Here is a 24,905-nt window from a genome sequence, read left to right as displayed (position 1 = left end):
GGGGCCTCTAGAGGACCTAGTTTTGGGGGTTTTTGGCATTGAAATCAAACTGTTGATATTTTAGTTCACTGAAACACTTCTGAGGCTGTGAAAGCCGAACATTTCTGGACATCACGTTACACCATCTGCAGTGGATGAGCAATGTGTGGAGGCACAGAGCCTTTCCCTCACAAAGTCACCGCTGTGGGCTTTCAACGGCTGCTTCCTCACACTTTATTTGTTTGTTCCAAACTCTCATACAGTACACTGAAGGGAAAAGATCAATGCGGCTTAACAACAGATGAAAACGCTGCGGCAGGAAATCGGAAATTGCTCTTCCTCTTGTGTCCTTGGCCGCTGGCTGTTCCTCGCTTATTTAAGACAATGAGATTTCTCAATTAGGCCATCCAGAGCTGATTATTAATCCAGCAGCCTGATGTGAGTCAGCGGCGGCTCATCAGAACACGTTTCACCACTTCTCTCCTCTCCTCACCTCTACTCCGTCGCTCTGCTCTTTATCTTTCCAACGCTCTTGTTTGTTAATCCTGTCCACTGCTCTGTCCTCCTGCTTTAATTTCTCCAATATTTAATTAAAACCAAAACTGTCTGCACGGCATGACATTAACCATTGTTCAATTTCCTGAGTCAAAAGCAGTCGGACAACAAAGGAAACAATCATATTAAATATATTATATAAACAAAACATGGTATATTTTGGCACTGGCAGTTAGCATACACAGCTAGCTGGTAAACTTCAGCCTCATGCTGTAGACTAGGACTGAAACAGTGTGCATGCACGGGGCCAGAAATACGCATTCTTTGTTAGATATATAAAACTGTGCATGAGGTCGGTTTCCAATGATTCCCAAAACAACTACCAGTGACCGTGCACGTCGTTGTTACATGGTTTAAGTTGTAAAATGGTTGCAGTTTCTTTAGGTTTTGGCACCAAAACGCCTTGGTTAGGTTCAGGAAAAGGTCATGGTTTGGGCTGAAAATGGTGCTGTTACTTAAGTTACGTAACTTAAGGTTACAGTGTCCTTATATCTGCTTACAGCTCCATTATAATGTGTTATAAGCCTCAGTGGTGTTCTCAATGTTCTTTAGGAGCATCCTGTATTCTAGAGAGAAGATGAAACAGGCTTTGGTGGTTACTGTGCTCGAGGCCGCAGATTAAAAACCAAAGCAGTAGTGTAATCACTCACTTGAAAGTGACCCTGCAGCCTTGTTTAGTGTGTGTGTGTGTGTGTGTGTGTGTGTGTGTGTGTGTGTGTGTGTGTGTGTGTGATATTATGATTAATGATATTATTTCAGCATATAAGCACCACAAAGGATCACACCTTAAATATTTCATTTTCAGGTTTGGCTGTGAGGTCAGAGATCTAGTTAAAGGCCAAACCGGCCGCTTTCACGTCAATTACGAGCAGCCAAGTCAGAAAAAAACGCTCATATTAACGTCATAGTTGTAATTCCCAGTCAGGAATTTCCAGCAGCGACGACATCTGCCAGCACAGAAGTGTCAACAAACTACAGGCTGCAGAGCCACCGTCACTGGCATTTACAAATTACCCCCAAAACTGGTGGGAAAACCTCTGCCTGTCCTTTGACACAGTCATAAGTCACAACATCATAATATCCACTGATTACTATCCTGGTCCACAGATGCATTGTCCCGCATGGTAGATGATGCTTTTGCAGCCTGAACCACCTTTCATACTGTCCAAAGATCACACCAGAAGGAGCTGCTCTCTTAATTTCACCTGTGATATTGAAATAGCTTTCTCATCCAATTCTTGGTTTTATTAATTCCAGGCAGAACCAGAAGTAACAGAACATTTAGCAAATGTGTTTTTCCTCGGGCTCCTTTGATCCTCCGCAGTGATCCTCTGTGGTTTCCTGCAGTCAGAGGTGGGCGGATAAGTCACCAGAACCTGTGATGTGATTTCATTACAGCGTAATAATCCTTTACAGCTCGTCCCGTCCCACACCGCTGTCATCGGCTCCTAACGACAATAAATCTGATCAACAAGAGTGTTCAGCGCTGCGGGAAAAGCGGCACAAACAGCGAGTGAGAAAAACAGTTTTATTTCTTTTGTCACTTTTTACTGTATCTTCTTGTTGCTTTATGGTTTTTCCCATCATATTTATGTTCCATTGTCCAACTCAGTAGAGTTTTTATCATCCAGATTTGTTGATGAGGCTTCTTCTGTTTTATTTCTTTCTTTAGTTTTTTCTTTTCTCTCTTTTTTCTTTTAGCATCCTGCTAAAGGATGCTGTGATTTCCTTTGTTTTTGCCAAGAGTCTCCACGCTTAAATAAATCATTAATAATAACGTCTTACTTCTTTGTCTTATCGCCACGCTCATAAATATTTTAAGGCAATCAACTCAACAAAATTAAACTTTCTTCATTTCACTGAGTGCCAAGTATCACAGATGCAGTTATCAGTTATCAGGTTCTGTGATGATATATTCATGGTAGAAAGTGGAGAAACATGAGTAGAAGTATTTTTCAATATATTTCAAACTGCAAAATGTCTTTAAATAGTACTTTTTTCATCAAATTTCAAATCTTATTCTTACATTTCAAGTATTCAAATTAAACACCAATGAAAATCACTCTGAAAAACAAAAGCTAAAATAATGAGCTTTCAGTTTAAATGAGCTCGAGGGGCTGAACATCCCGAGCTGAGAGAGAGGAAGTGAAATCTCGGTGCTGCGTGTCACTAAAAAAGCGGCGCCATAAATCAACCGAGTGGAGGATATTGGAGAAGCTGACAGTCGCTCATGTAACAGAGAGGAAGTCAGTCCTGCAGGCAGCTCCACAGACGGGGGGGAGCGGGGTGGAGGTGGTGGTGGAGCAATGGTTCCCGCTAATTGGCAGCTCAAGACGTGTTCACAAATTACAGCAAGGCCTATCTCATTAACGATGTAGCAGTTAACAGTGTGGATAACAAAACTCAGTCAGTCAGCATTATGAGCTCTGAGGAGGTATCAATACTCTGCTGGACCTGCAGTACTGCACGCCTGCCAGACTCTATTCAATTCATATGCATTTCACTAATGAAATCCTCTAAAAGCACGAGTGTCTGTGAGGGAGTCCTGCCGGAGCGTGCTTGAGTGAATTCATCCACTTGACTGCTGACCCCCCTGTAGAGGAAGGTTTTGTTATGCAAAGACTTTGCAGAGACTGGATTCAGCCCCTCTGATCCATGTAAGGAGGTGATCAGCCTTAAGTTCTCATTAAAATGTCACGATTACTGTACACTGAATGGATTGTTTACAGGAAGGTGATCGCAGGGAGCCACAGTGTCCTTTTGATGTGGTGAATTTTTGTCTGCGTCCCATATGAAAGCAAACATCAATGTTGACTTATTTTAACTTACATAAAGTGTTTTACCATACTGTTGCTCATACATCAGCCTCCTTATGGGTGCCCACAGGAAGAGTTATAGTTGTTAGCAACAACATTAATAAACACTTGAATCTGCATGCAGCTACATTACTATATTTTTATAACGTTTATACACTGCTTATAATTGCTAACTTGCGTGCACAATAAATAACTCAGCAGATATTCATGAACTCTGTAAAAATCTCTCTGAGCAAACTTTGTTCAAATCACTCTGAACCTTCACATTCACCGCATCCCTTTCCTCCCAGCCCTCTGCGTAGGAGGCAGGTCGGGAGACGAGTGGTAGTCGGCAGGTTGCGTGATCCGCCTGGTGACTCCGAGGTCGTTGCTGTTTTCAAATCGCAGAGCAGCTTGGAGCCTGCGAGAGGAAGCTTGAACCTGTTATGTTCCTCCATCCAAACACCTGCTGCTGAGGTGAACATGAGAAAGCTTTCATCACAAACTGCTGCAGTGCAGCGAAGAGGAGCTGGAGGGCTGCAGAGAGGAGAGTCTCTGCTGGGCTCCTCGACAGGTCTTCTTTTCAGGCCACTGGAGTGAATTATAAGACAAATGCACCGAAGGCATTGAAGGCATGTTACAGGTTCTATCTATGTATAATAGAGCAGCAAAGAACTGACACTCATTCATTCCTTTCATATTTCTGCTGCTGCCATGATGCGTGCATGTGAGTGAGTAGATTTTTGTTTATGTGAATATAATATTGGAGTTTAATCAACGCAGTCATTACGGGAAGAAAACAAATGACACAAACACCATTTTTAAAATGAATAAATCAACACTAGCTTCACTGATATTCTCTGGAGTGCACAGAATAAAAACCCGATTAAATAAAATAAAATGGACATGTCTGTTTTTGCAAATGAACCCTCATACAGCCTACAACTTCCTATTTTGGATGGATAATGAAGCATAAATTACTTCACTTCCACTCATCCTCAGCTCTGTACTCCTGTGGCCTGAAAGATACACACTGCCTAATACTCCAAAACCTTGAAAAACTGCAGTTTGATATATTTAACGAAAGGAGGTTTAACGAAACACTGGAACTTCACGGCTCTACACAGCAGGAGTCTTTTCCAGGCTGAGCAATGTCAGAAATTCACCAAGACGATGGCATTGTTTCTATTCATTCATTTATTTTTACTTGTCTTTCTCGACAGCACAGTTTCGGGAGCTTCACACTAGCACTTGATTGCTCCGCTCCGACCACAACAATGAGCTCAGGGTACTTTAATGACCTCTCAGTGGTTAAACTCACTGTTACTCTCTCTACTCGCTAAACAAGCAGACTGAGAACCAAACTGCCTCCCTCCCTCTCCTTCACACTGCTCCAAAACGTGTGTTTCAGGTCTCTGAGCATCGTCGCTGAAACAGGGATACTCTCACGCATTAGCAGCAGTATACAGTATAAGCTCAACGAGGTTTGTTGGTGGTGCTGATTAATAATTACATGCATGAGTAGCTTTTCCCTGGTTACTGTCATTACTGGATACATGGAACAGCTTCATTTTCTCGGTGTGTGTGCAGAAATAATGTCTGTACATTAAATGTGCTGTTCTGTACGAGCCCCTCTGTGCAATGCTCTAATTTTTCTTACTGTGTGTGGGTGTGAGAGAGAGAGAAAGGGAAAGACAGAGATCCATGCTATCTGTCTTTGAGCGAGTGTTTTAATTACGGCTGCTAATTGAGCTGTTAAGCCAAACTCTGTCTTGATTACACATTTCTAACTGCTCTCTGGGCAGCTCTGCTGTCGGCTGCAGCAGCTCTCACGCTGCATGCGCTTTAAAGGCTCAGGTGATGCTGATGCTGTACCAATGAGGTCAGGACAGGATACTCTATGTAATCTATGACTTGAATTCTCGGCAGTGTCAGCTCCAGTCTGCCGAGAGATCAACGTGAAAACATCTTAAATCATAAAACGCATTTGACTGCACATTTGAAACCGACAGCGTGGCCGCTTAGAGAAAGAGTTGAAGTACAAAAAAAGGTCTAAAGTGCTCGTCTATTTATTACACATTGTTCGACTCCAGCAGCTTGATAGAGGCTGGAACAAACGAACGCTTCAAGCAGTTTGATTTGCACTTTGGCACGCGCAGTTTTCTTCCTGGTGGCAGAGGTTCATATTTAGAGACGAAGGGATGTTGAGAGTCTGCAATGATTTCATGCTCATACAGGCTCTGTAAGGGCTCATACTTCTCCTTCCCTATTACCTTCATAGCTGCTTTATGCATGCTGGAAAACAAGCCTGTTTTTCAGTTGCGCTATTAGGCTGCTAAACCAAGCTGTAATTCTAACGATGCTCTCTAGGGCTGCCTGGTGGAACGTGCTCACTCCATACAGCCTCAGCCACCAAACAATACATTACCTGAAAGTACAAAGCCTCACAATGTGATTGCTGTAAACCATTTTAAGATTGAAATATAACAGCGACACCACTTACTTATTATATAGCAGGAGTGCATTCAAAACAGCACAGAAATTTGTCACCTTTTGCTTCATCTGTGGAGAGATACTGGTGCAACCGCTTTAGACTTGACACCGAACCAACAAACTCCAGCGATGGAACTCCAACAAAATGCTCCCGTGGTTTTAGTCCCACAAACACGTGGAACAATCTGACCATTCAATTAAACTAATCAGCAGCCTCAATGTTAGCAAGAACTCGACACAGACGACCAAAATTCTCCTCCTGTACACAGCTGGCTTTGCTGAGGATGACTGACAGATCAATGACATCACAAAGCCAACAGGCTACGAGCAAAGTCTTACATTTTACAGACAGGCATTATTGATTTTTACTGAATACTGAGTATATTTCAGCTCTGATGCCCCCTATTATTATTAAAGAGTGTCCTTTTGGGCTCTCCGCATGTCCTCCAGGATAAAAACCAAGAAAACAATAACAAAACAAAGCAAAATGATCCGCGTTGGTGCCATCATCACCACATTTGGAACAGGATGTGTAGTCTTCTGTCTATTGTGTTTCTAAGCTGCCCAGGCACAGCCACAGGTACATATGTGCATTTCAAAGAAGAAACATAATTGCTTTATTTGTGGCGCCGTAAATTTGGTTCTGGATCACTCACACTAATTCGGATTTATTGATTGTCATTTTCAAGCCTGTGCGCTGTAAACTGGGGCTTGTTATTGCCTTTCCTGCTAGGCCTGGATTTAAAATGCCATATCAACAGAGAGAAACAACAACAACAACACATGGGGTACAATCATACAGAAAGATGTAGCTGTAGCTGATAAGGAAGCTGCTGCAGATGTTCTCTTCGCAGACAAAGACCAGAACAAAATACAAATGTTAAATGAGAAAAAATAATAGCGCGGTCCCTTGCGCGTCCTGCTTTACTGAGGAGCATTGGCTGCTGGGAGAAAATGATGTTATGTGTCCATTTGTAATTATTGTGAGCAGCAGGGAAAGTGTAAGAGGAGAAGACGTGAAGTCCACGGAGGCTGGAGTGGGATCACCTGGAGAGATGGAATAAAATGATATTTAAGGTTTGTTTTTTTTTTTTGACAAACTCAGACACTTCAGTTAATGTAATTCTAATCGTGAGTCCCCCCCACTCACACACATGCCATCCCTCTCCTCCCCCATCACCCCATACCCCCCTTCTTTTCTTCCTCTCTGCACCTGGATCGCTCACTAATATTCTCATCCCTGCTCATCTCATTCATTTATTCACCCATCCATCCATCCATCCATCCATCCATCCTACATGTGTGTGACTTTCAGCAGCAGATTGTCCCTTTCCCTCCCCCCTCGGTCCCTGTCCACCGTGTTGCAGAACATTCTTCCCTCCAACACAAACATGGCCGTCTGCACCAGAGCACCTCCGGAGCCTCGCGACGGCAGCTGATAAACACTCAAACGGCTCGTCCTCGTCTGTCAGTCCGAGCGCTCGGCGCCGGCAAAACAACTTTTCCAAATTCGACATAATCTCTCGCTAATATTCCGCCTCAATCTCCGCGGTGTCAGGAGGCGACACGGGAAACAAATTATGGTGTGAAGGGTGTTTTCGTTCTTTTTCCGTTGTGTTTTTTGTTGTCTCCCCAGAGCGAGCGAATGTGTGCGTGAACTCAATTAATGCTGGGTGGATAGTTCAGCTGTCAGTCTGAGGCGCTGACAACACACTCGGGCATTCACACACACAAACACGCAGACAGATGAATGCACACTCATAAATTCACACATACACGCAGGGGACGAAGACGGCTCAAAGACTGCAAGTGTGAAAAGCAAAATCAGTCCATTCTTAACATCTGAAATAGAAACTAAAAGCAGCAAAGGATTCATAATGCTCGAGACTAAAGGCCTCACACCCACCAGGTGTTCTGGTTAATTAGACCTCTGCTCAGGTTGAAGGTAGAGCAACCCTCAGAAAGGTCACCGCCGCCATGTGCTAATGATTAAAGTGTAATTTGTCTCATGCGGGCAGATGTAAAACAGCTAACAGGGAGCTGTCTTTCAAACAGTTTTTATGTAATATACTAATACTAAGCCCTCCAGATGAACAGACTTTCATGCGAGTGGTGCCACAGGCTGCAGGTACCTCAGAAAGCAACAAGTCCTCATGCTGCTCAGTTTCAGATTCAGTCTCACAGGCACCGATAACTGAGATTTCAGCTACACACCATTTCTTGATTGGACTTCTTTCTGTGCGTGATGACACCGGTTTGTGTGTCAGTAATGTAAAATCTCAGGTGGAGACATCATGACTGCTCATATGAGCAATAACATTTGTACTGACGTGTTTTCTCTTGTCTTTGTAAAAGGCAGCAGGTTGGTGGAGCGAATACTGACGGAGAGTCTCAGTCGGTATCGCTGATGTTACACTGACCCCCTCCCTTCAGATGACGGCTGGTGACGTAGCCGAGCGGAGACAGTAAAACAGTTTTTCACTTTGATTCTTGCAGTGAGATGTAAACTGCACGCTATCTTTAGTCTGTAAAGACGAAGCCATTGAATAAATGCAGCTGAAAACCCATAAAAACCGACAAGCATCATATTCCTGTCAGTGGAGCACGACACACTTAGTTTGTCAGTGTGTTTTGATTTAAACGTCATAAAGCAGAAGTCAGCTGAACAAATGAAAGTGACTCAGATGCCTTTTCTTCTCCAGCGTGACGAGACGTTATGCTTTAAGGTGAAGAAACGTCTACAAAGATCCTCTCCTCTGAATACTGACGCAGTGGCACATTATAATCCAAAAAGGAGACGTCACGTTGAAAGCTCTGTCAGCTCCTCTCGGAAGAAATGACTGCCATTCAGCTGAGAAAAAAGTCCTCGTCAGTGATGCCTAACAGAAAGAAAGCGCTCCATCAGACTGACTTTATGTCCCCTGTTCTCTGACCCCCACTGGCACTGTTTCTGTGCTGTGTTAGTAACTAAAATCAGTCATTAGTAACTAAAGCTGTGAGACGAGTGAAGTGGAGTAAAAAGCACAATATTTAGGTTCTCCACAAAAATGAAAACATAAAGTACAAGTACCTTGAATTTGTACTTAAGTACAATTCTTGAGCAAATGTACTTTCCACTGGTTTACATTGGACCTCTGAGGTGTTCAGGCACAGTGCACAGTGACTGAAAGAGAATCGGACATTTTGAGCGCGGCTGTTTGTCTTCATTAATCATTTTCAGAAAGTTCCGTGTGTTTTTGTTTTTAAGACATTTCAGCACGACAACAACAACATACCAATATATATTTATATACACCAGTAAACAACATTAGAGCGCAGACATTTTGACAGAAAACGCTGTCGTCTGAACGCTCTCCTCAGTGTGAGCTGGCGGCGTAATGAAGTCTGCATGGAGTGAATAAAAGTGATCCATTTATATCGCTGCAGAGCTGAGCGCTCGCAGATAGTTTGACAGCTTTGTTTCGACCTTGTGGAAAACTGGTGATGAATGTTTCTCTTTCCTGACGCTTTATTGGCTGACAGTCTAATAGAACAGTGAATGAGGGTTTTTAAATGCACATTAAATGTTCCTCCACAGCTCTCAGGGCTGATGCAGCTCGGGCTGGCAAAGCTTGAGCACACTGCCGATGAATGTTATCTAAAAGCTTTACTTTGTCTTTCTCTTTGTCCCTCACTGGTGCCGGAAACATCCTGGTGTGACATTGACCAGAGACCTTTTCCTGCACCAAAAAAAAATCGAAGCAGCGAGGAGTACGACGTTCTTAAAGCGCTTTTAAAAGCCAGAGCAACGACTGAAGCAGCAGTTGTGCATTCTCTATTGTGTTGTGTGGCGAATGAGGCATAAACTGGCACTTTTGGCCCCAACCAGCCGTTTATTCTGGGAACAACAGAGTGAAATGAGGTCTCCCACAGCCAGCACTGGTTGCAACAAGCTCCAGAAAAAGCTTAAACAAAAGATAATTTAGCGAGCTGCTGGTTAGCAAGCTACACCACAGTGATTTCTTATGAAGCTACGTGAGTCATGACAAACAATCAAGCTGACGGAAATGTACCAATATCATGGCGCGTCGAGCAAATTACTCGAACAAATCACTCACAGCAAACGAAGTCGTCTGCAGTCCTGACTAGAAATCCTCTTTTCAAAAACTAACTTTTAAGCTAACATACTGTACAACCGCTCATTATCCCAAATAACGTTTTCCAACAGCAAGCACGCATTCGGAATCATTATATTTGGTCATTAAGCCTAATTTCAATGTGTTTACTGTCACTTTTCATGGATGAATGTGTTATGAGGCAAAGAGATGAGCAATTTATGAGGGAATGAGAAATCAGATTTCATTCTATTTCCTAGAGACATATTTTAATGCCAGACATAATGCATGCCCTCTAAATCATATCTGTACAGTGTTGATATGAGATGCATGTTAATGTCAGCTGATATTAAAAGGCTCCTTTGTCTCTCTCTGTTTACACCCCAACAAGGCAGGAAGCCTCGGTGGATATCATCAGTCTCATGGCTCCCGGCGGTCTCACTCTCACCCTCGCTCTCTCACCCACTCCTTTCTCTCGCTTTATGTCCCCCCCCCCCCTTTACAGCCCAACAGAGCGGCAAAGCGTCCTGAATATCTTCCTATAATTAAAAAGTTTACAGTCCTCATTCAGTCTGGATTCTTCCCTCTGAAGAGTGGTCATGGATACATTTCAAAAGGATAATTAGGTTTATGGTCACGTAGATATTTACTCGTTTAATTTTTTGTGTTGCATTAAATTTAATGGTTGGATACTTGTCATTGTATAAGGGACCTCCAACATGCAGTATCATTAATAATGTTATTTTTAAAGAAAAGAGAAAGCAGAGAGGTTGCTGCATTTAAGGGGAAGAGGAGCGAATCAGACAACTTTACCCAAGTTGACTTTTACATTCAGCTTTCAGTTTGCTTTGGTTTAACACAATGCAAAGATAACTTCAAAACAAAACCAAAAAAACTGCAAAACATCTCATATCTTGGTCTCACCTGAGGAGTATTGAAGGAAAATGAAAATGCTAAACCTTTTACTTATTGTCAACAAATCTGAAAAGACTCAAACCATATTTTTTAAAGAAGTATTATGCGCGTATCAAAGCCAGATTTGTCTTATTCCTCTGTTTCAAAGAGCTCCGTTGTTGTCCAAATGGAAAATCGGCAAAACTATGCCGCCACTATTATGTGATTACTGGAGTTGGTTCACACGCTAAGCAGTAGGTGGCGCCAATTCTCCAGGGAGAAGTTTCTTAAGCCAGGGGCTCCCAAACATTTTCAGCTGGAGACCCAAAACAGGAATTTGTCGCACTCGACGTTACCTCAGCCAGAGAGCGTGAACATGTTTTCAGGTCAGGGTTTGATGCACAGCGTCTGAGCTGAACAGACCAGCAGCAAGAAAGAAACAGTAGTTATGTGAGTATGTGCGTAGCCCCATTGTCCTATCCCTCTACTCTTCTACTAGGCAAAAACTACCTCAAGTGAACATAAAAACATTTATGAAATTGAAGAAGTTCTTTGAATTTTGGCATTTTCAGTCACCCTTTTCTAATGCGATACTTCAAAGAGGACAGAAAAATCCATTCACGGAGACAAGGCTGCAGTTCCTTTTGCTCTTTTCATTACATTTCAAAACTAAGTGTATAAAACAACATTATCCAGTCACATATTTGACATTTTATACTGCATCTATTAAAAAATATCCCAGGTTTTAGTGAATCCATTTATAGGATCCAATTTGGCGATGATCAACAAGAACAATCACAAACAAATTTCCGTCATTTTCTTCTCAGCCTCATGTGAACCTCAGCTTTCTTTAAGTTTATACAGCCAAGCACGTCGCTAATTAGCACTGCATGGTCCTATTGATCTTCTCTTTAAAATACCAGTCCGACTGTTTCAATGGCATAAAATGGCCATTGAAATAGTTTCAACAGCTTGTGCAGCAGAGGCCGTTATTTTGTTTGCCAAACAACTACAGTGTGATTCCAATACAGCAGCTTTCTGTCTTGTAATAGAGGAGATGTACGTTTCAACAGGAAGAATCGCTCCTGAACAGCAGCTTTCAATCACTGAACAGCTTATTAGTCCTCAGCTTGAACTGCACACCTCTTTTCATTATAATCTCTTCATCATGTCAAAGTTTAAAGAGTCAAGAACATGCTCAGGTAGTGCCTCCAACTTCAAAGGTGTAACGTTAAAAAAAATAAAATTGACTTCATACAGGTGTCAAGAGTTTGATACATGTTTAATATAACCAAAGCTAGAAGCTAAAAGAGGCCAAAACCCTCTGAAGAGCTGCAGAGTTGGTCTCACTTTGCTTCAGATTTTGATCGTCCTTTCCAAAGTACCCGAGAACAACGTGCTCCAGGATCAGTCGACTTTGACCTTTCTAACAGAATGTATGCACACAAGCACCATAATCACAAATTCAGGACAAAGATGTCCTTTACAGTTCATAAAGTGACTGCGAATGAAACATTAGCGGCAACAATGCCCTTTTTCATAGACGTTCCCCCTCTTCACGTCGTTTAGTTGTTATTTAGTCATGCATGAATGTGGCTATTGTTCCTTTGTGAGAATGCAGCTACTGTGTAGCTACTGTAGGTTATTCACGGCATTAAGAGAGAGAGAGAAAAAAAACAGCTTTTGATCAGAGCCTGCGAGTACACAGCCTGAAGCAGAAGAAAGAACGTGTTGGCACCTCGGAGCCCGTAGAGGAAGAAAATCTACCAACATCAGACAAAGCAAAGTGTCAGCACAAACTAAAATGACTGACCACAATGGTTCAAAAACGTAAAACTTGGCTCTTCTGTGAGGCCTGCTGCCAGTTTTAGCAGCGATGGAGAGTGAGATGTGCAGTATTAATCGGTTACATCCTCAGTTATGCAAGTGCACGGTGAAATAAGAGCAGCAGCAGAGACGAGGAACACTGATAATGATCAACAGTGATAATGATAAGGTGATGGCAATAAAAGCTTTGCAGAGGCATTGGCATCACTAGCACGGCTAGCGGGCCCATTTTAGCATGCTAACCTTGCTACCTCTTGCTGCTCATCGCTACAGTCCTAACCAACTGACTTTCCAACACGGCGTGTGAGTGGATTTCACCTGGCCAAAGAGTACAGACAGAGAGCAGAGATACAGGTGAGGGAGGACAGGTCGTATACTCCCACACAACCCTGAGCAGTGGGCTAGTCAGCCAAAACAGATGGCAGTATGTGCAGTGCTGAGACACCAACATAACTTATTCAGTGCATCGTCAAAAAATAGCTTTATTGCTGGAGGAGAGAGTAACACTTTAAAAACAAAGACCCAAAAACTAAAAGCAGGTGGAACTGACACATAACAGAAGTGAAAGCTGCCAGTAAGAGAGGGAGAAGCTTTTACACTCACAGCCACTCCTCTCTCAGGTGCAGCCAGTTGCTGAGGCGAAGCAAACAGGTGTGTGGACCACAGTGATAAGTAGCATGTTTAACAATGCATGAGACCAGCAAATGCACAGATCACGTAAGTGACAGTAGAGGAAAAATTGCAAATATTTACAAAAATGACAGATCTCAGGTGTTGGGACTTCTCCTCCTCCAGGTCACAGTTTATTCATCTGACCCTCAACCTCTGCTCTACCTGCCTGTCTCTTGCCGCTGGTCATCACATCCCTGCCACAGAGTCCCACAGTAAACCAATGGAGACTGGCAGCTCCGCCTAGCTCGCCACGTTTGCTGTTTATGTGCTCTAACAACAGCAAAGTTCGCAGGTTTGATGTGTGCTGCGTAACGAGTGTTACAGGATCAAACGGCCGCTGCTGAGGCGCCAGGCTTTTAGTCCTGCTTCATTTACATGTTTGTGTTGTGTGAAAAATATTACTGCAGTTATCACAGCAATCACCAACTCAGTATTTTAGTTTAAAAAGGTTGTTTACTTGTGCTGTCATGGCTGGTGGCACTATCTGAGTGGGTGGGGTCTGATGGGTGAAGGGCCAGATGTTTGGCGCCAATGTGGGAACAATGAAATGAACCAAATTCTGAATTTCAGAATTGATTCGACATTTCTTGAATTCTTCAAATGCAAAGAGTAATAATTTACCTTGTTTGCATTTGGAGGTGTTTTTCCCGGCATGTCTTTTATAGTATAAGGGTCTATGGGGAAAATGCTTTTTGGGCTGCAGGGCTTGTTTCAGTATCACAGACTGGAACAAATTAGCAGAAAGGCTGACTCTGTGAACCGTGGCCAGCGCTCTTAATGAATGCATGTTTCAAGCTAGAAAATGCAAAAGAAGTGGAATAAAAAGTCTGTGGGTTGTTTGCTTTGAAGAAACTGATTTAAGGACCACAAAGGCACCGTCACCATAGGTGTTTTTTTTTGTTGTTTTTTTCCTGATAAAATGACAAAATCACACCTGGCTCTTCAGATTAGCACCAGTCACTCAAACTAATTGTTTACCTGTGCGCTGAAATTCATGGCTTTCAGCACTGAAATGGGTCAAAACTGCACCAGTAAGCTGTCAGCTGTGAATATATGTAGCTACATTTCTCTCTGGGCGCAGTAAATATACGATAATTAAAATTAGCTGTGTGTGTGCTTTCAGTGAAAGACAGGAAGAACTATGACGTGCAAACACTTTGTCACTGTGTAAGGTGGAAGTAATCGTTTTAAAATAAGTTTATTGATACAGTTTAGATTGCAACTCAGTTCATAAATACAAACGTTATACAGAAAGGAAAATAAATTTAAGAGTTTACTGACAGAATTCATTGCATTATCACAATGCGAGCTATATCCATTTGTTTGCATAGAAAGTGTGAGGATCCCCTTTACGTACATCATGGTACAAACAGAAAACAAAACAAAACAAAACTATAAAATCCTTTAAGACTGACAAATAAAATTCTCAGTCTCACAAATTCTCAAGCAAGTTTTTCCAAACTTTTAAAATGCGGAACCAGTGACGGTGTCAAGGATCCACAACTGGTACCTTTATGTTTATTAAGCCACAGAGTACAAAAACGTGTCCTGCTTTGAAACAGCTCGCTGGTATTTACACTCATGTGGAAAATATGACAGAATGACATCAGGAGTGACAGCTGTTTCACAGTTTTTGTGCTGCACTGAAATGGCACCATTCATCTTCTAAAGGTCACATGACACATTTCTGTGAAGCCAACAAAAGGAAAAAAAAAAAATCCACACCTGGATCAAACAACACTGCAAATACACTGGTTAGAATTTGCTTCAGCCGCCTTTACAGCTCTGCATGCACATTAAAGAGCAGGTCACCTGGTACACCTGACAGGTAAAAACACATTCAGAAGTATCTATAAATCCAGTTCTCAGTAGGCAAAAGTGAGCAAAAACACGCACACACGCTGCAGCTCAAACACAAAATATATGTCTTTAAGGGTTTCACGCTCATTGCAGATGAAACGGAAAAAAAAATCTTACAAATACACGGCAATCAACGTCCTGCGATACAGCACAAGCAGCACAGGCGAAAGCAAAGAAGGCCGGTAAATAAAACTCAGATGACAACCAGGGAAGAGCAACGTCTCCATCCACCAGACGATGAGTTGAAATTCACGTCACTTGTGTTATTGTACCGATCAAACCAGACTTTAAGAGAGCCAGACTCCAGGACAGCAGCTGCTTTCCTGCAAATGACAAGTTGTGTATCACCTGAACTCAAAACTGATCTGCATTTCTCTGCTTGTCTGCACGAAAACCAGAAAACTAAGGAAAGCTTGTTTGTGCTTGGCATGAAGAGCGCGCCACAGAGCAGCTGACGTGTTAGAGAGGAGAGAAGTATTTAAACCAGCTTCAAACACAGGTGATATTCATTCATTCATTTTAATCTCAGGTAAAATCTCTCTTCTCAAACTGGGCAGAAACCTCATTGATCCACTCATCTCTATAAACGTGTTCAACCAGCGTCTTCCACATTCATAGCTCCAGTACAGCTGTTTGCATGACGCGGTCTTCATTCCTCTCCATGCAGCCCCTTAGGTAACATTCTTTCTTTCTAAAAAAAATAATAAAGAAATAAATTAAACCTTTTCTTACTCTCCTTTCAACTGAGGCATGGCACTGAGGGAAGCCCAGTGAATAACTCGCTCTCGTCGTGTGGGCTTCTCATTCCAATAATCCAAGAGAAAAGTCATCTGTAAGAGAGTGGCTCTTTGAATGAAGAAGGAGAAGAAGAAGCAGCTCTTTTCTTTAAAGGCCTGCTGCCAAGTGAAATGGCACAAAGTTGCATGAAATCTTGCTCCGCCTTTCTGAGAACAAGACGCTCGACCTTGAAACATCCTGAGTGATCAGTGTTAGCGGGATGACAAAGGCGTTTTTCCAAAGAGAATTATATCTGAATTGTTGCTCCCGCTGATGCAGATAATATCAGCTGTTCAAAAAGATCTGCAAGTTTGACACAGGACAAAAGCTTTAATGACACATTAATATGAATATTTTTTGCAGTGTATCTGTAGCTTGGGGTGAGCTGACGCTCAGTGAAGATTGGCTAATGAGCAGAGCAGCTGAAGCCCATTTTCCAGGCCTCCAGCAGCTCAGAAACACAGATCAAACACTCTCTCTCTGCAGCCCGGCCTCACCATCATAAGCTGAAGAAAGCGAGGAGCGCGGCTTAATCTGGGGTGGCACTGGTTCACTCGACTGATAACACGGCAAACAAGAGAGGAGGCGTGACCCGGGCTGAACTCTGCCAGAGCTCAGCATGAGGGTCGGCTGAACCATCAAATTAAAATATGCTGAGGGAAATTGAAGTTTATGCTGAGTGAATGTGGCCACCGCTGCTCTACAGCAGCTATAAACAGACTCATTTGTCTGTTTTAAGGATTCCAATATTTGACTTTTAGTAACAGGACGGTTTCTGGAACAGCTGTTGCTGCTCTTGGCATCTTGGTGACGATAGCGGCTTTGACTGGATGCAAAATAGCTGTCTGCATTTTTCACTCTTAAAGAAGACACACAGACAGTTTGGACTGTTGTCTCCAGAACAAAAAGCTTCATTAAGGCCTGACAAAAAGCTCCAGGCTTTTCCTTCAGTGGTTTTTTTTTTCTTTTTTTATTTGCTCATTGGCCGCTTTCAAAACAAAGAAAGGCATCAAAACTCTCCGGAAACCAATTTCACACATATGATTACTCATGTGCCATCAGAACGATGAACTGGCGCCATGATGATGATGATGATGATGATGATGACCTCAGCGAAATGTGGTGAATCAGGGCGCAGCGTGAGGTCAAACACAGTGGACTGCTGTCTCATGACATTTTGGGCAGATTTAAATCCAGTGGGACTATTCAGAGTTCCAGTTTCTCAGTGAGATGATCACACATGTATAGAAGAAGCATTTACCAACATGAAGATCCAGATGCATCTCACAGCCACATTGCCAGGAATATAATTATCTTAAAAACTTTGATTTATAGAGCCTCGAACATGCTGGAATCAGCCCGATGAAAGTGGTAGATTTACATGTAAAATATGATGCCTGAACCTGCAAATCTGGAGGACATGACCTCAATGTCATCATTGCACTGGAGCTACGGCCTTGTGTCGTACGGATAAGAAGTAAAACAGCCACAAACTACACTGTTATGTTGAGAATCACTTTCTTCATAATTCGTAATCTCCCGTCCTCCATTCACCCCTGTGTGCTGTAAGTAGCAGAAATGTTTGTACTGCAGATGAAAAGGAATTTAGTCCAGTGATGCTCGGCCTGAGGGAGAAGATGACTTCCTGTTTCTTTTAGGATGAAATGTAAAAAAATAAAATAAAATAAATAAATAACCCGACGCTGTCAAATTCAGATCAAAGTCATATTTTTCTCAGATTGCCTGAAACCAGCTTCTGAACCTCTCCAAACTTTTCTGATTACTGACTCTCTGCTGTATGACATTGTGTTGCTTGCGATACGCTTGCATCTGAGATCGCAGCACAACAGATAAAAACAGACACCAGAGAAGGGAAATGGAACAAACATGACCGCCATCCTGTTGAAGCACCGGCTTGTCCCACACATCGTTACTCTTCCAGATGGCCCTGACGTTTAGAGAGCTGAAGCCTGCACCCCGTCTCCGAGCCAGCCTCCGTTCCAGCAGCTTCTGGAGCTTGTTATGTTTTTCTTTCAGGACTTTTTCATCAGTTTTTCTGAAAATCTGAAAGCCGAAAAACTGAAAGTTTCCCACTTGGCTCCGGTGGAAAAGCTGGTGCATTGAAAGCAGAGCCAACTCTGATTGTTAACAAAACAGAAGTAGATGGAAAAATACATATATTTTGCATTTTCTTCTGTAGATTTTCTCAAAATTTGGTTAAAATTTGCGTTACATCTGCATCTACATTGGTTTACAGAAGTTGCAGTTGAATGTAGTTTGTGAAATCACAAAATGTTGTTGATTCATGTAGATGAACACAAATTTTCTATTTTTATCGTGACACTCATGACTTAAAAACTGAATTATTTGAATTTCCTGCCTGCACCACATTTCTTTGAGTGACTGAAACTCTACATTTATGAACAACACTGGAGTCGTATGGGAAGTGCAGGAACGTGACACCAGAATCCAGAGTTGTCAAGTCACACTGTCACGAAAATCTGCGTCCATGTACATGAATCTATAGATTCAATTTTGTGACTATTTTACGAATTGCCACGATGCCGGTTTGAACAAAATGATCACTTCATTATAGTGCTGAAACGTTAAAGTGATCCTATTTAATTTATGTCGTTTTGATTCAGCAGAAATCTCGGCTAGCCGGGAGAGAGGCCAGGACTTCACGTCTCTGTGGAAGGAAGCTCAACCCTCAGAAAAGACAGATCTCGTGAAGAAGTCTCCGGTGAAAAAGTTCATTCTGCAGAACTTCTAGCGTTTTGCGGTCAGGGAGGATCCAATGACTACTGCAATCAATTTGAGCAAACGCCTTTTATTTTGGCATCTTTGAAAACTACTCCATGAACGGCAGTTTCAGACTGAAGAATGAAGGAAAATGTAAATATTCAGGATGGATGTTAACCCCAGGGCGCAGCCAGAACAGGAAGTACAGGGCGCTCAGCGTGAGCCCACAGCTGCATCATGTGATCCGGTTGATGTTTTCGACCAATCAGCAACAATCGTGCATCATGCACTTCAGGAAATTAATCATTTTAACTGGAGTTTGCATAATAGTGTTATGTTGTTTTTACCTGTGAAATCGATGAAAATATTCTTTTTTCCAATGTAAAAGTGACCATTTACTTTGAGTCTGATTGATAATAGTGCCTGCGATCTGATTATTGATTGGATTGGATTCTTGTTGCGTGTCTCCGTATTACCCGATCACTGCAGCTCATGTGTCGCCCTGTGTATCGTTTCCTCCTCTGCCTTTTTTTTTTTTTCCTTCTTCTTACTTTTGGTTTCTGTGTTTGCTTCTCTGAGAATCACTCAACACGTTCTGTGGAGCAGATGAACGAAACAAAAGCTCACTCGCAGTAGCACAAATTTACACACAGCACACTGGGAGAGAATGCAAAGACCTCGGGCCCAACAGAACAACAACAGCAAAAACAAGAAGAAAGCAGGTTTGTGTTTGTGTGGAACATCTGAGCTCAGCAGCGGAGACGAGTACAGGAGGGAGAAGGCATAAAAACAAAACCTGCTTGTTCTCCACAGGCGAACATTGTATACATCGCTGTACATGCTAACTCAACGAACATCCTTCAACATTATTTTTTTTGCCATTTTAGTATAAAAACACATACTGATGTACATTATAAAAAGGTTTTCCTTTTTGCAAAAGAGCAGTGTTCCTCTTCCGTCGACGTGTATCGTCTGATGCTCACCGACGCGGTTATGTATACATTATTTACATATACAACCGTATAAAAATTTCTATTTCTCTTGTGTACACATATTGAAAAAACAAATACCTCAGATAGGTTCCGTTTTGTTGTGAAATATTTCTGAAAGTCCTCTAATATAGACAGAGAAGCTGAGAGACAGCGAGAAGGTTGGTGCGCCTGACTCTGGAGAAGGATGCGACACTTTCAACAACATAAGATATTAATACGCTGCGACGAGCACGTTCAGGAGCCATCACAAGCCACTCGGTTAAAACGTCAAGTTTCTTGTCGATGCTACCAGACAAGGTCTTACATCTTCACACAGCATGTTATGGCGTCTTAAAAGGTAAAAATCTGGTGCTTTAAGATGAAAAAACTGTGTACTGTGATCACACCGTGCTGACTGATACTTCCAGGTCACTGACTGGCACAGCAGCCTAAAAAAAAACTAAAAATGCATCATTTTGAGCAGCTGCAAGCTGAAAAACAATGTTGTCACTGACTGTGTCACTGATTTTCAGTATTAACACATTAACTTTGCAGGTGTGTCTATTAGAAACGCTGCAAATTCAACCGTATCGCCAGATGAGAATATTGCTATTAGATGATCCTGCAAAACACTTAATGACAATCACTTTCTTTACAGTATGTCTACTTCCAGTGTTTGTTAAGTAGTCGCTTTCTGGAATATCTACAGTATTGTTATATTGATATTAATGTTAATAATAAGGTTCAATAGAGTGAAGCGGGGATATGATGTTGAAAGAAGCGGTCACAGGAACATGCTTTTAACATCTTAAATCGCCAGATTTAATCCAGGTGACAAAAGAAACAGGTGTGTAAAGACATAATGAAGTTGTGTGGTAAAGTGTTGTAGAAACTAGATGCTTTTGGCTCAGCGGTTTGTGACACGTAGTGGAAATCAGACCCATCAGTGGCGTAATCTGCCAGTTAAACTCCACAGGATCACATCAACAGAAACACACATACATGTTTTCACACAGAATATTTGATCATTAAAAGCAAAGAAGCAAAAGCGTCGTCCCACACTGGGGAAGCTAAAGCGGTCAAGAGGAAAGGGCCTCGTCCTTTTGCAGAGTCAGGTGTTGACGGCGCTACGGTCAGATGTGGCTGAAGGTCTTTGCATTCACACAGAGGGAGAAATGAGATGAAACTGAACTGAAATCAGAGATCATGTTACTCGTTGATGCCAAAGAAAGTCTGTGTGATGTGCTTCTTCTTGCCACAAGTGCATCGACATAAGGCACAGGCACAGTTCCCCTCTTTCAACAGAGTGGCTCGCATTAGTTTGTTTTCATGTCCTTTTTTTAGAAATGTCCCAGTGCAAGAAACAAGTAGGGTGACCACCGCCGAGGTTCGAGCAGCTTAAACTGGACATTTATGTTGAGGGTCATAACTGCACGGCGAGTTGTCTTTACAGGGAGAGACATGGACGGGAACACAACACTCAGTGTATGAAATTAAAAACAGCTTTCCATTCAGTTAAAAATCTAAAGATTACATTAAAAACAATGTCATTAACGAAAGAAAAACCATGGGACAGACCAGCGGTTGAGAGGTTGAGGTTTGTGTTGCAGCACTTTTGCAGCCACATTCACATCATGTCACAGGAAGTGTAAGTGGGTTCAAATGTCAGAGTTAGCTGCTAGCACTGGAGAGCCAATTTAAATGATTTTTCCCAGGTTAGCGCAGAAACATGGCATCAATCATAGTTCGTCATGATACACTCTGGACTGTAGCAAAGATCAAACAGGCTGATTATTTTGTAATTTACTGATATATAACTTCACTGCTATGTCGATTTAGGGCCTCCACAACAACAACAACAACAACAACAACAACAAAAAACCTTCTGAGTGAAAATCTACTTTGGCCCAGTTTTTGAAAAGGTGAGTTGAAAATTTCCTACTGTCGCCCTTAAATGTCAAATTTTATTTCTAATTTTCCCAAAAACCAGAATGTGGTTGATGCTCTGTCTCATAGGCATGCTAACAGCACTTAATGCTTGTACACATACCGTATACAACACAAACACATCTGTTCTGTGTTTTGACTGAAATGGCTGTTTAGAATATGTCTGCATAAGAAACCATCCGAGTCCCATGGACGTATTAACAGAGCTGGATACACTCGTTCAAACTGCCAGTTTGTCCCAGTGGCCACTCGCGGTACTGCAACTGAAAACTGAGGCCCAGAGCAGTATTTTCAGGTGTGCGAAACTTTTTAACAGGACACCTCAAACTGCAAACAGGTTATCACTTTCTGTTGTGAATTTTAAATGCTAAAAAACATTTTAAATGTGAGTGACATCGTCCAAGAGGAAAGCCTATGAGCTGAGCAGACCCGAAAGCTCGAAAACATTTTTGGCTCGACCGAGCAATTTTCATTCATTCAGGTGAGCGGGTGCTATTTAGGAGTCCGGTATCCAGTTCTTCTAATGCATCCATGCCGGGTCCTCATGTTTTATATCCTGACACAACTCAGATTAGGAATAACTGAGATTAAGTGCTTATAGCATGCCTATGGGGCTTTAAAACGAAGAGGAAATCCCTTCATCATGTCAGCTGTGGGAACAATCAGAGAAGGAAAAAGAGAAGATGAGGAAAAAGGGGAAGAAGAATTGGGAGGGGGGGTCTGTTGTGATGGGTGATCACCCTAGTGATTCTGGTACTGAAATGCTCTTGAGGGAGAGAGGGAACAGATCAGTGTCTCTTCTAGTAAATCTCTGGAGATTTTCCTCTCAGTTTCTACCAGAGTGTGTGTGTGTGTGTGTGTGTGTGTGTGTGTGTGTGTGTGTGTGTGTGTGTGTGTGTGTGTGTACACCATGTTCAAATATGTATACTGTGTGGATACATATCTGTAAGCTTGTGTGTGCATCTGTGTGTGTGTATGCTATTAATAAATAGCATGTGTGACTGTTAGGGTCAGACTGATATATTACCAATAATGTTACTGGATATCAGCCAGTCTGCGTCCCAATACGATGGAGATGAAGGTTCCTTTCTGACCTCAGTTTGTATTAAAAAGCTGTTAAAACCTGCAATGCAACACATTTTTCATTTTTCCTTTATTCGTGTAATTTAGTTTAAAAGCCTAATAACTCCAGCTGTACTGAGTATAAAGAGCTTAGAGAGATGTGAATGACCGTGGAGAGTTTTAGTGTCCCATGATGCTCTGGATGCTGTTTTCAAAGGCTTTTACGCTCTGAAACATAGAAAATTAAGGGAGAAAATATTTCTTCAGCATTGAAATACTGGCAAAAATATCAGCTGTCAGCAGCTTTGATCCAAAATTTTGGGTATTGGCCTGTTAAAACATATCGTCTGAGCCTACATGTCAGTCGGAGTGTGTGTGATTGTAAAGTGTATACATTGGCGTGTCTGTATAAGTACAGTATCTATGATTGTTTAGATTTCCGTCAGCTCTGGCAGTCTTTGTGTGTAGTGTTTGCTGTGAATCAGTTCTAGAGGCAGGCGATATGTGTACATCTGTCTGTTTTTGCCCGTCTTTTGTTCAGGGTATCTGTGTATTTATTTATATTTGTATGTATCAGTCCTAGAGGCAGATATTTTGGCTGATCTGGCAGGTGGATCCGGTGCCGGCCTGGGACAGGAAAAGCCTCCCATTGGGGCAAACGCAAACCTCGTAGACAGTCTGCCTGGTCCCAGAGGACGAGGAGCTGGTGGAGGCCTTCCCCTCCGGCAGCCGCATCAGCCGAATCCTTCGGGCATCCAGAGAGATCTGGAGTAGAGGGAGAGAAAACTGGTGAGACTGGAAAACTGGGACAAAAAGAGCGGAGGTGGTACAAACAGAAAGAGGAGGGAGAACGTGTTTGTTTGCTCAGTGTGTTCAGAGTTAACACAAAGCAACCGCTAACAAAGTGAATAAATAAAAAATAAATGAAAGCGGATTCTCTTCAGGTGCTGAGAATTGAAAAAGTAATGCCTTTTTATGTCTTACGTACAACACTGCTCAGCCTAACTTGATCTAACATTTTATATTTTACTGGGACCATAATTTACAAAACGAACATCATGCTGTGTCAAAGAAGACTTGAAAGTATCGACTAAACCAAAAATGTGATCGGAAACTGTAATAAGGTAATAAATCGAGCGAGAAGTGGGCTAATCGTCTCCTAATCTTACACAATCCGGCTAATGTTGCCACCAGTACAGTCGCCCCCTGCTGGCTAGGAGTGCACGTTTAAGGCACTTCTGCTCTGGATTCCCTTGTCGGACCCTAAAGCTCCTACACAGTCTATGGATATACAACATTGAAAGTTTGGATTTTGAGTTAATTACTGTGACTTTGGACATGTTCCCACTTGTTGTTTAAAGGACAAGTCTAAATGAAGTAGAGGATGCGTAACATCTGGAGGAAAACCAACTATAGCTTAACTCCTCAATCTCATTAAAATCCCTCCTCGGCGATTGCATCGGCTTGTCCTGCCTTTAAATCTTCACATCCCAACCTCACAGGCTGAACAATCATGATCCTCGCTCCACATTCAGACCAGAAGAGCCCCTCGTTTTCTTTCTTTACAGGCTAAAAACTCATCTTTTCCCCTTTCATCTTTACCTTAACTAACCCTCGCTGCCTCTTCTCGTCTCTTCATTCTAATTGCTTTCAAAGCAAATCTCTTCACCCGCTCTCCTTAGCTTTTATTTTTCTTCCCAGGACCTCGCAGGATTGGACCGGCACAAAAAGCATCTGTGGCTCTCAACACCTTAGCGCTCTGTCAGTTAATACTTGCACAGTGCATTTATCGCATATTGAGACATGTGAATGTGGGACTGATAAAGGTCGTGTGTCAGACCTGAGGCTCATGGTGTGAACACTAACGCATGGCAGAGTGGAATCCACCCACACTGACCTTTGTAGCTGACAGGATAGTAAAGCAGGATTGTCGCCTAAAGGTGTTCAGTTTGAATCCCTGAAGCAGGAGACGAGACATAGGTGGAGGGTAAAAGTAAAAGCCAGAAGCGAGACATAAACATTCACACTCTAGAAACCAGCTCAGAAACGTTTCAGACCAATCAGCAAACTACGGCTCTTAAACTTAGCATGTAGCCGTTGATGCTTAACTGCTGTTGTTAGAGCCATTATTTTGTCAGATCTGTGACTAAACAAATATTTACAAGCATCTTTATCTACTCCTCAAACACCATCGTTGGAGCTTTACCTGTAGGTGCTTTTTGTATCTGGAGCTCATG

At 42.3% G+C, this 24,905-nt stretch overlaps 2 protein-coding genes across 4 annotated transcripts in view; one reads left to right on the top strand and one right to left on the bottom strand.

Moving 5' to 3' along the window:
* The window catches only part of rars1 (arginyl-tRNA synthetase 1), a 448,982-nt gene that overhangs the window by 195,887 nt on the left and 228,190 nt on the right, over positions 1-24,905 (top strand). The gene's annotated exons all lie outside the window — the stretch shown is intronic.
* Positions 22,757-24,905, bottom strand: part of sgcd (sarcoglycan, delta (dystrophin-associated glycoprotein)) — a 263,045-nt gene continuing 260,896 nt past the window's right edge. For 2 of the 3 annotated variants that reach the window (XM_070982519.1, XM_070982520.1), the window contains exon 8: positions 22,765-23,433. In XM_070982519.1, coding sequence (XP_070838620.1) covers positions 23,248-23,433 — 186 coding nt within the window. In that variant the 3' untranslated portion in view covers positions 22,765-23,247. Of the gene's footprint in view, positions 23,434-24,905 lie in introns of all 3 variants that reach the window. The other variant, XM_070982518.1, reaches the window with a different exon arrangement.

Source organism: Chaetodon trifascialis, chromosome 16 (assembly GCF_039877785.1).
Source record: "Chaetodon trifascialis isolate fChaTrf1 chromosome 16, fChaTrf1.hap1, whole genome shotgun sequence".
NCBI lineage: Eukaryota > Metazoa > Chordata > Actinopteri > Chaetodontiformes > Chaetodontidae > Chaetodon > Chaetodon trifascialis.
This window is presented reverse-complemented; position numbering and strand designations above follow the sequence as displayed.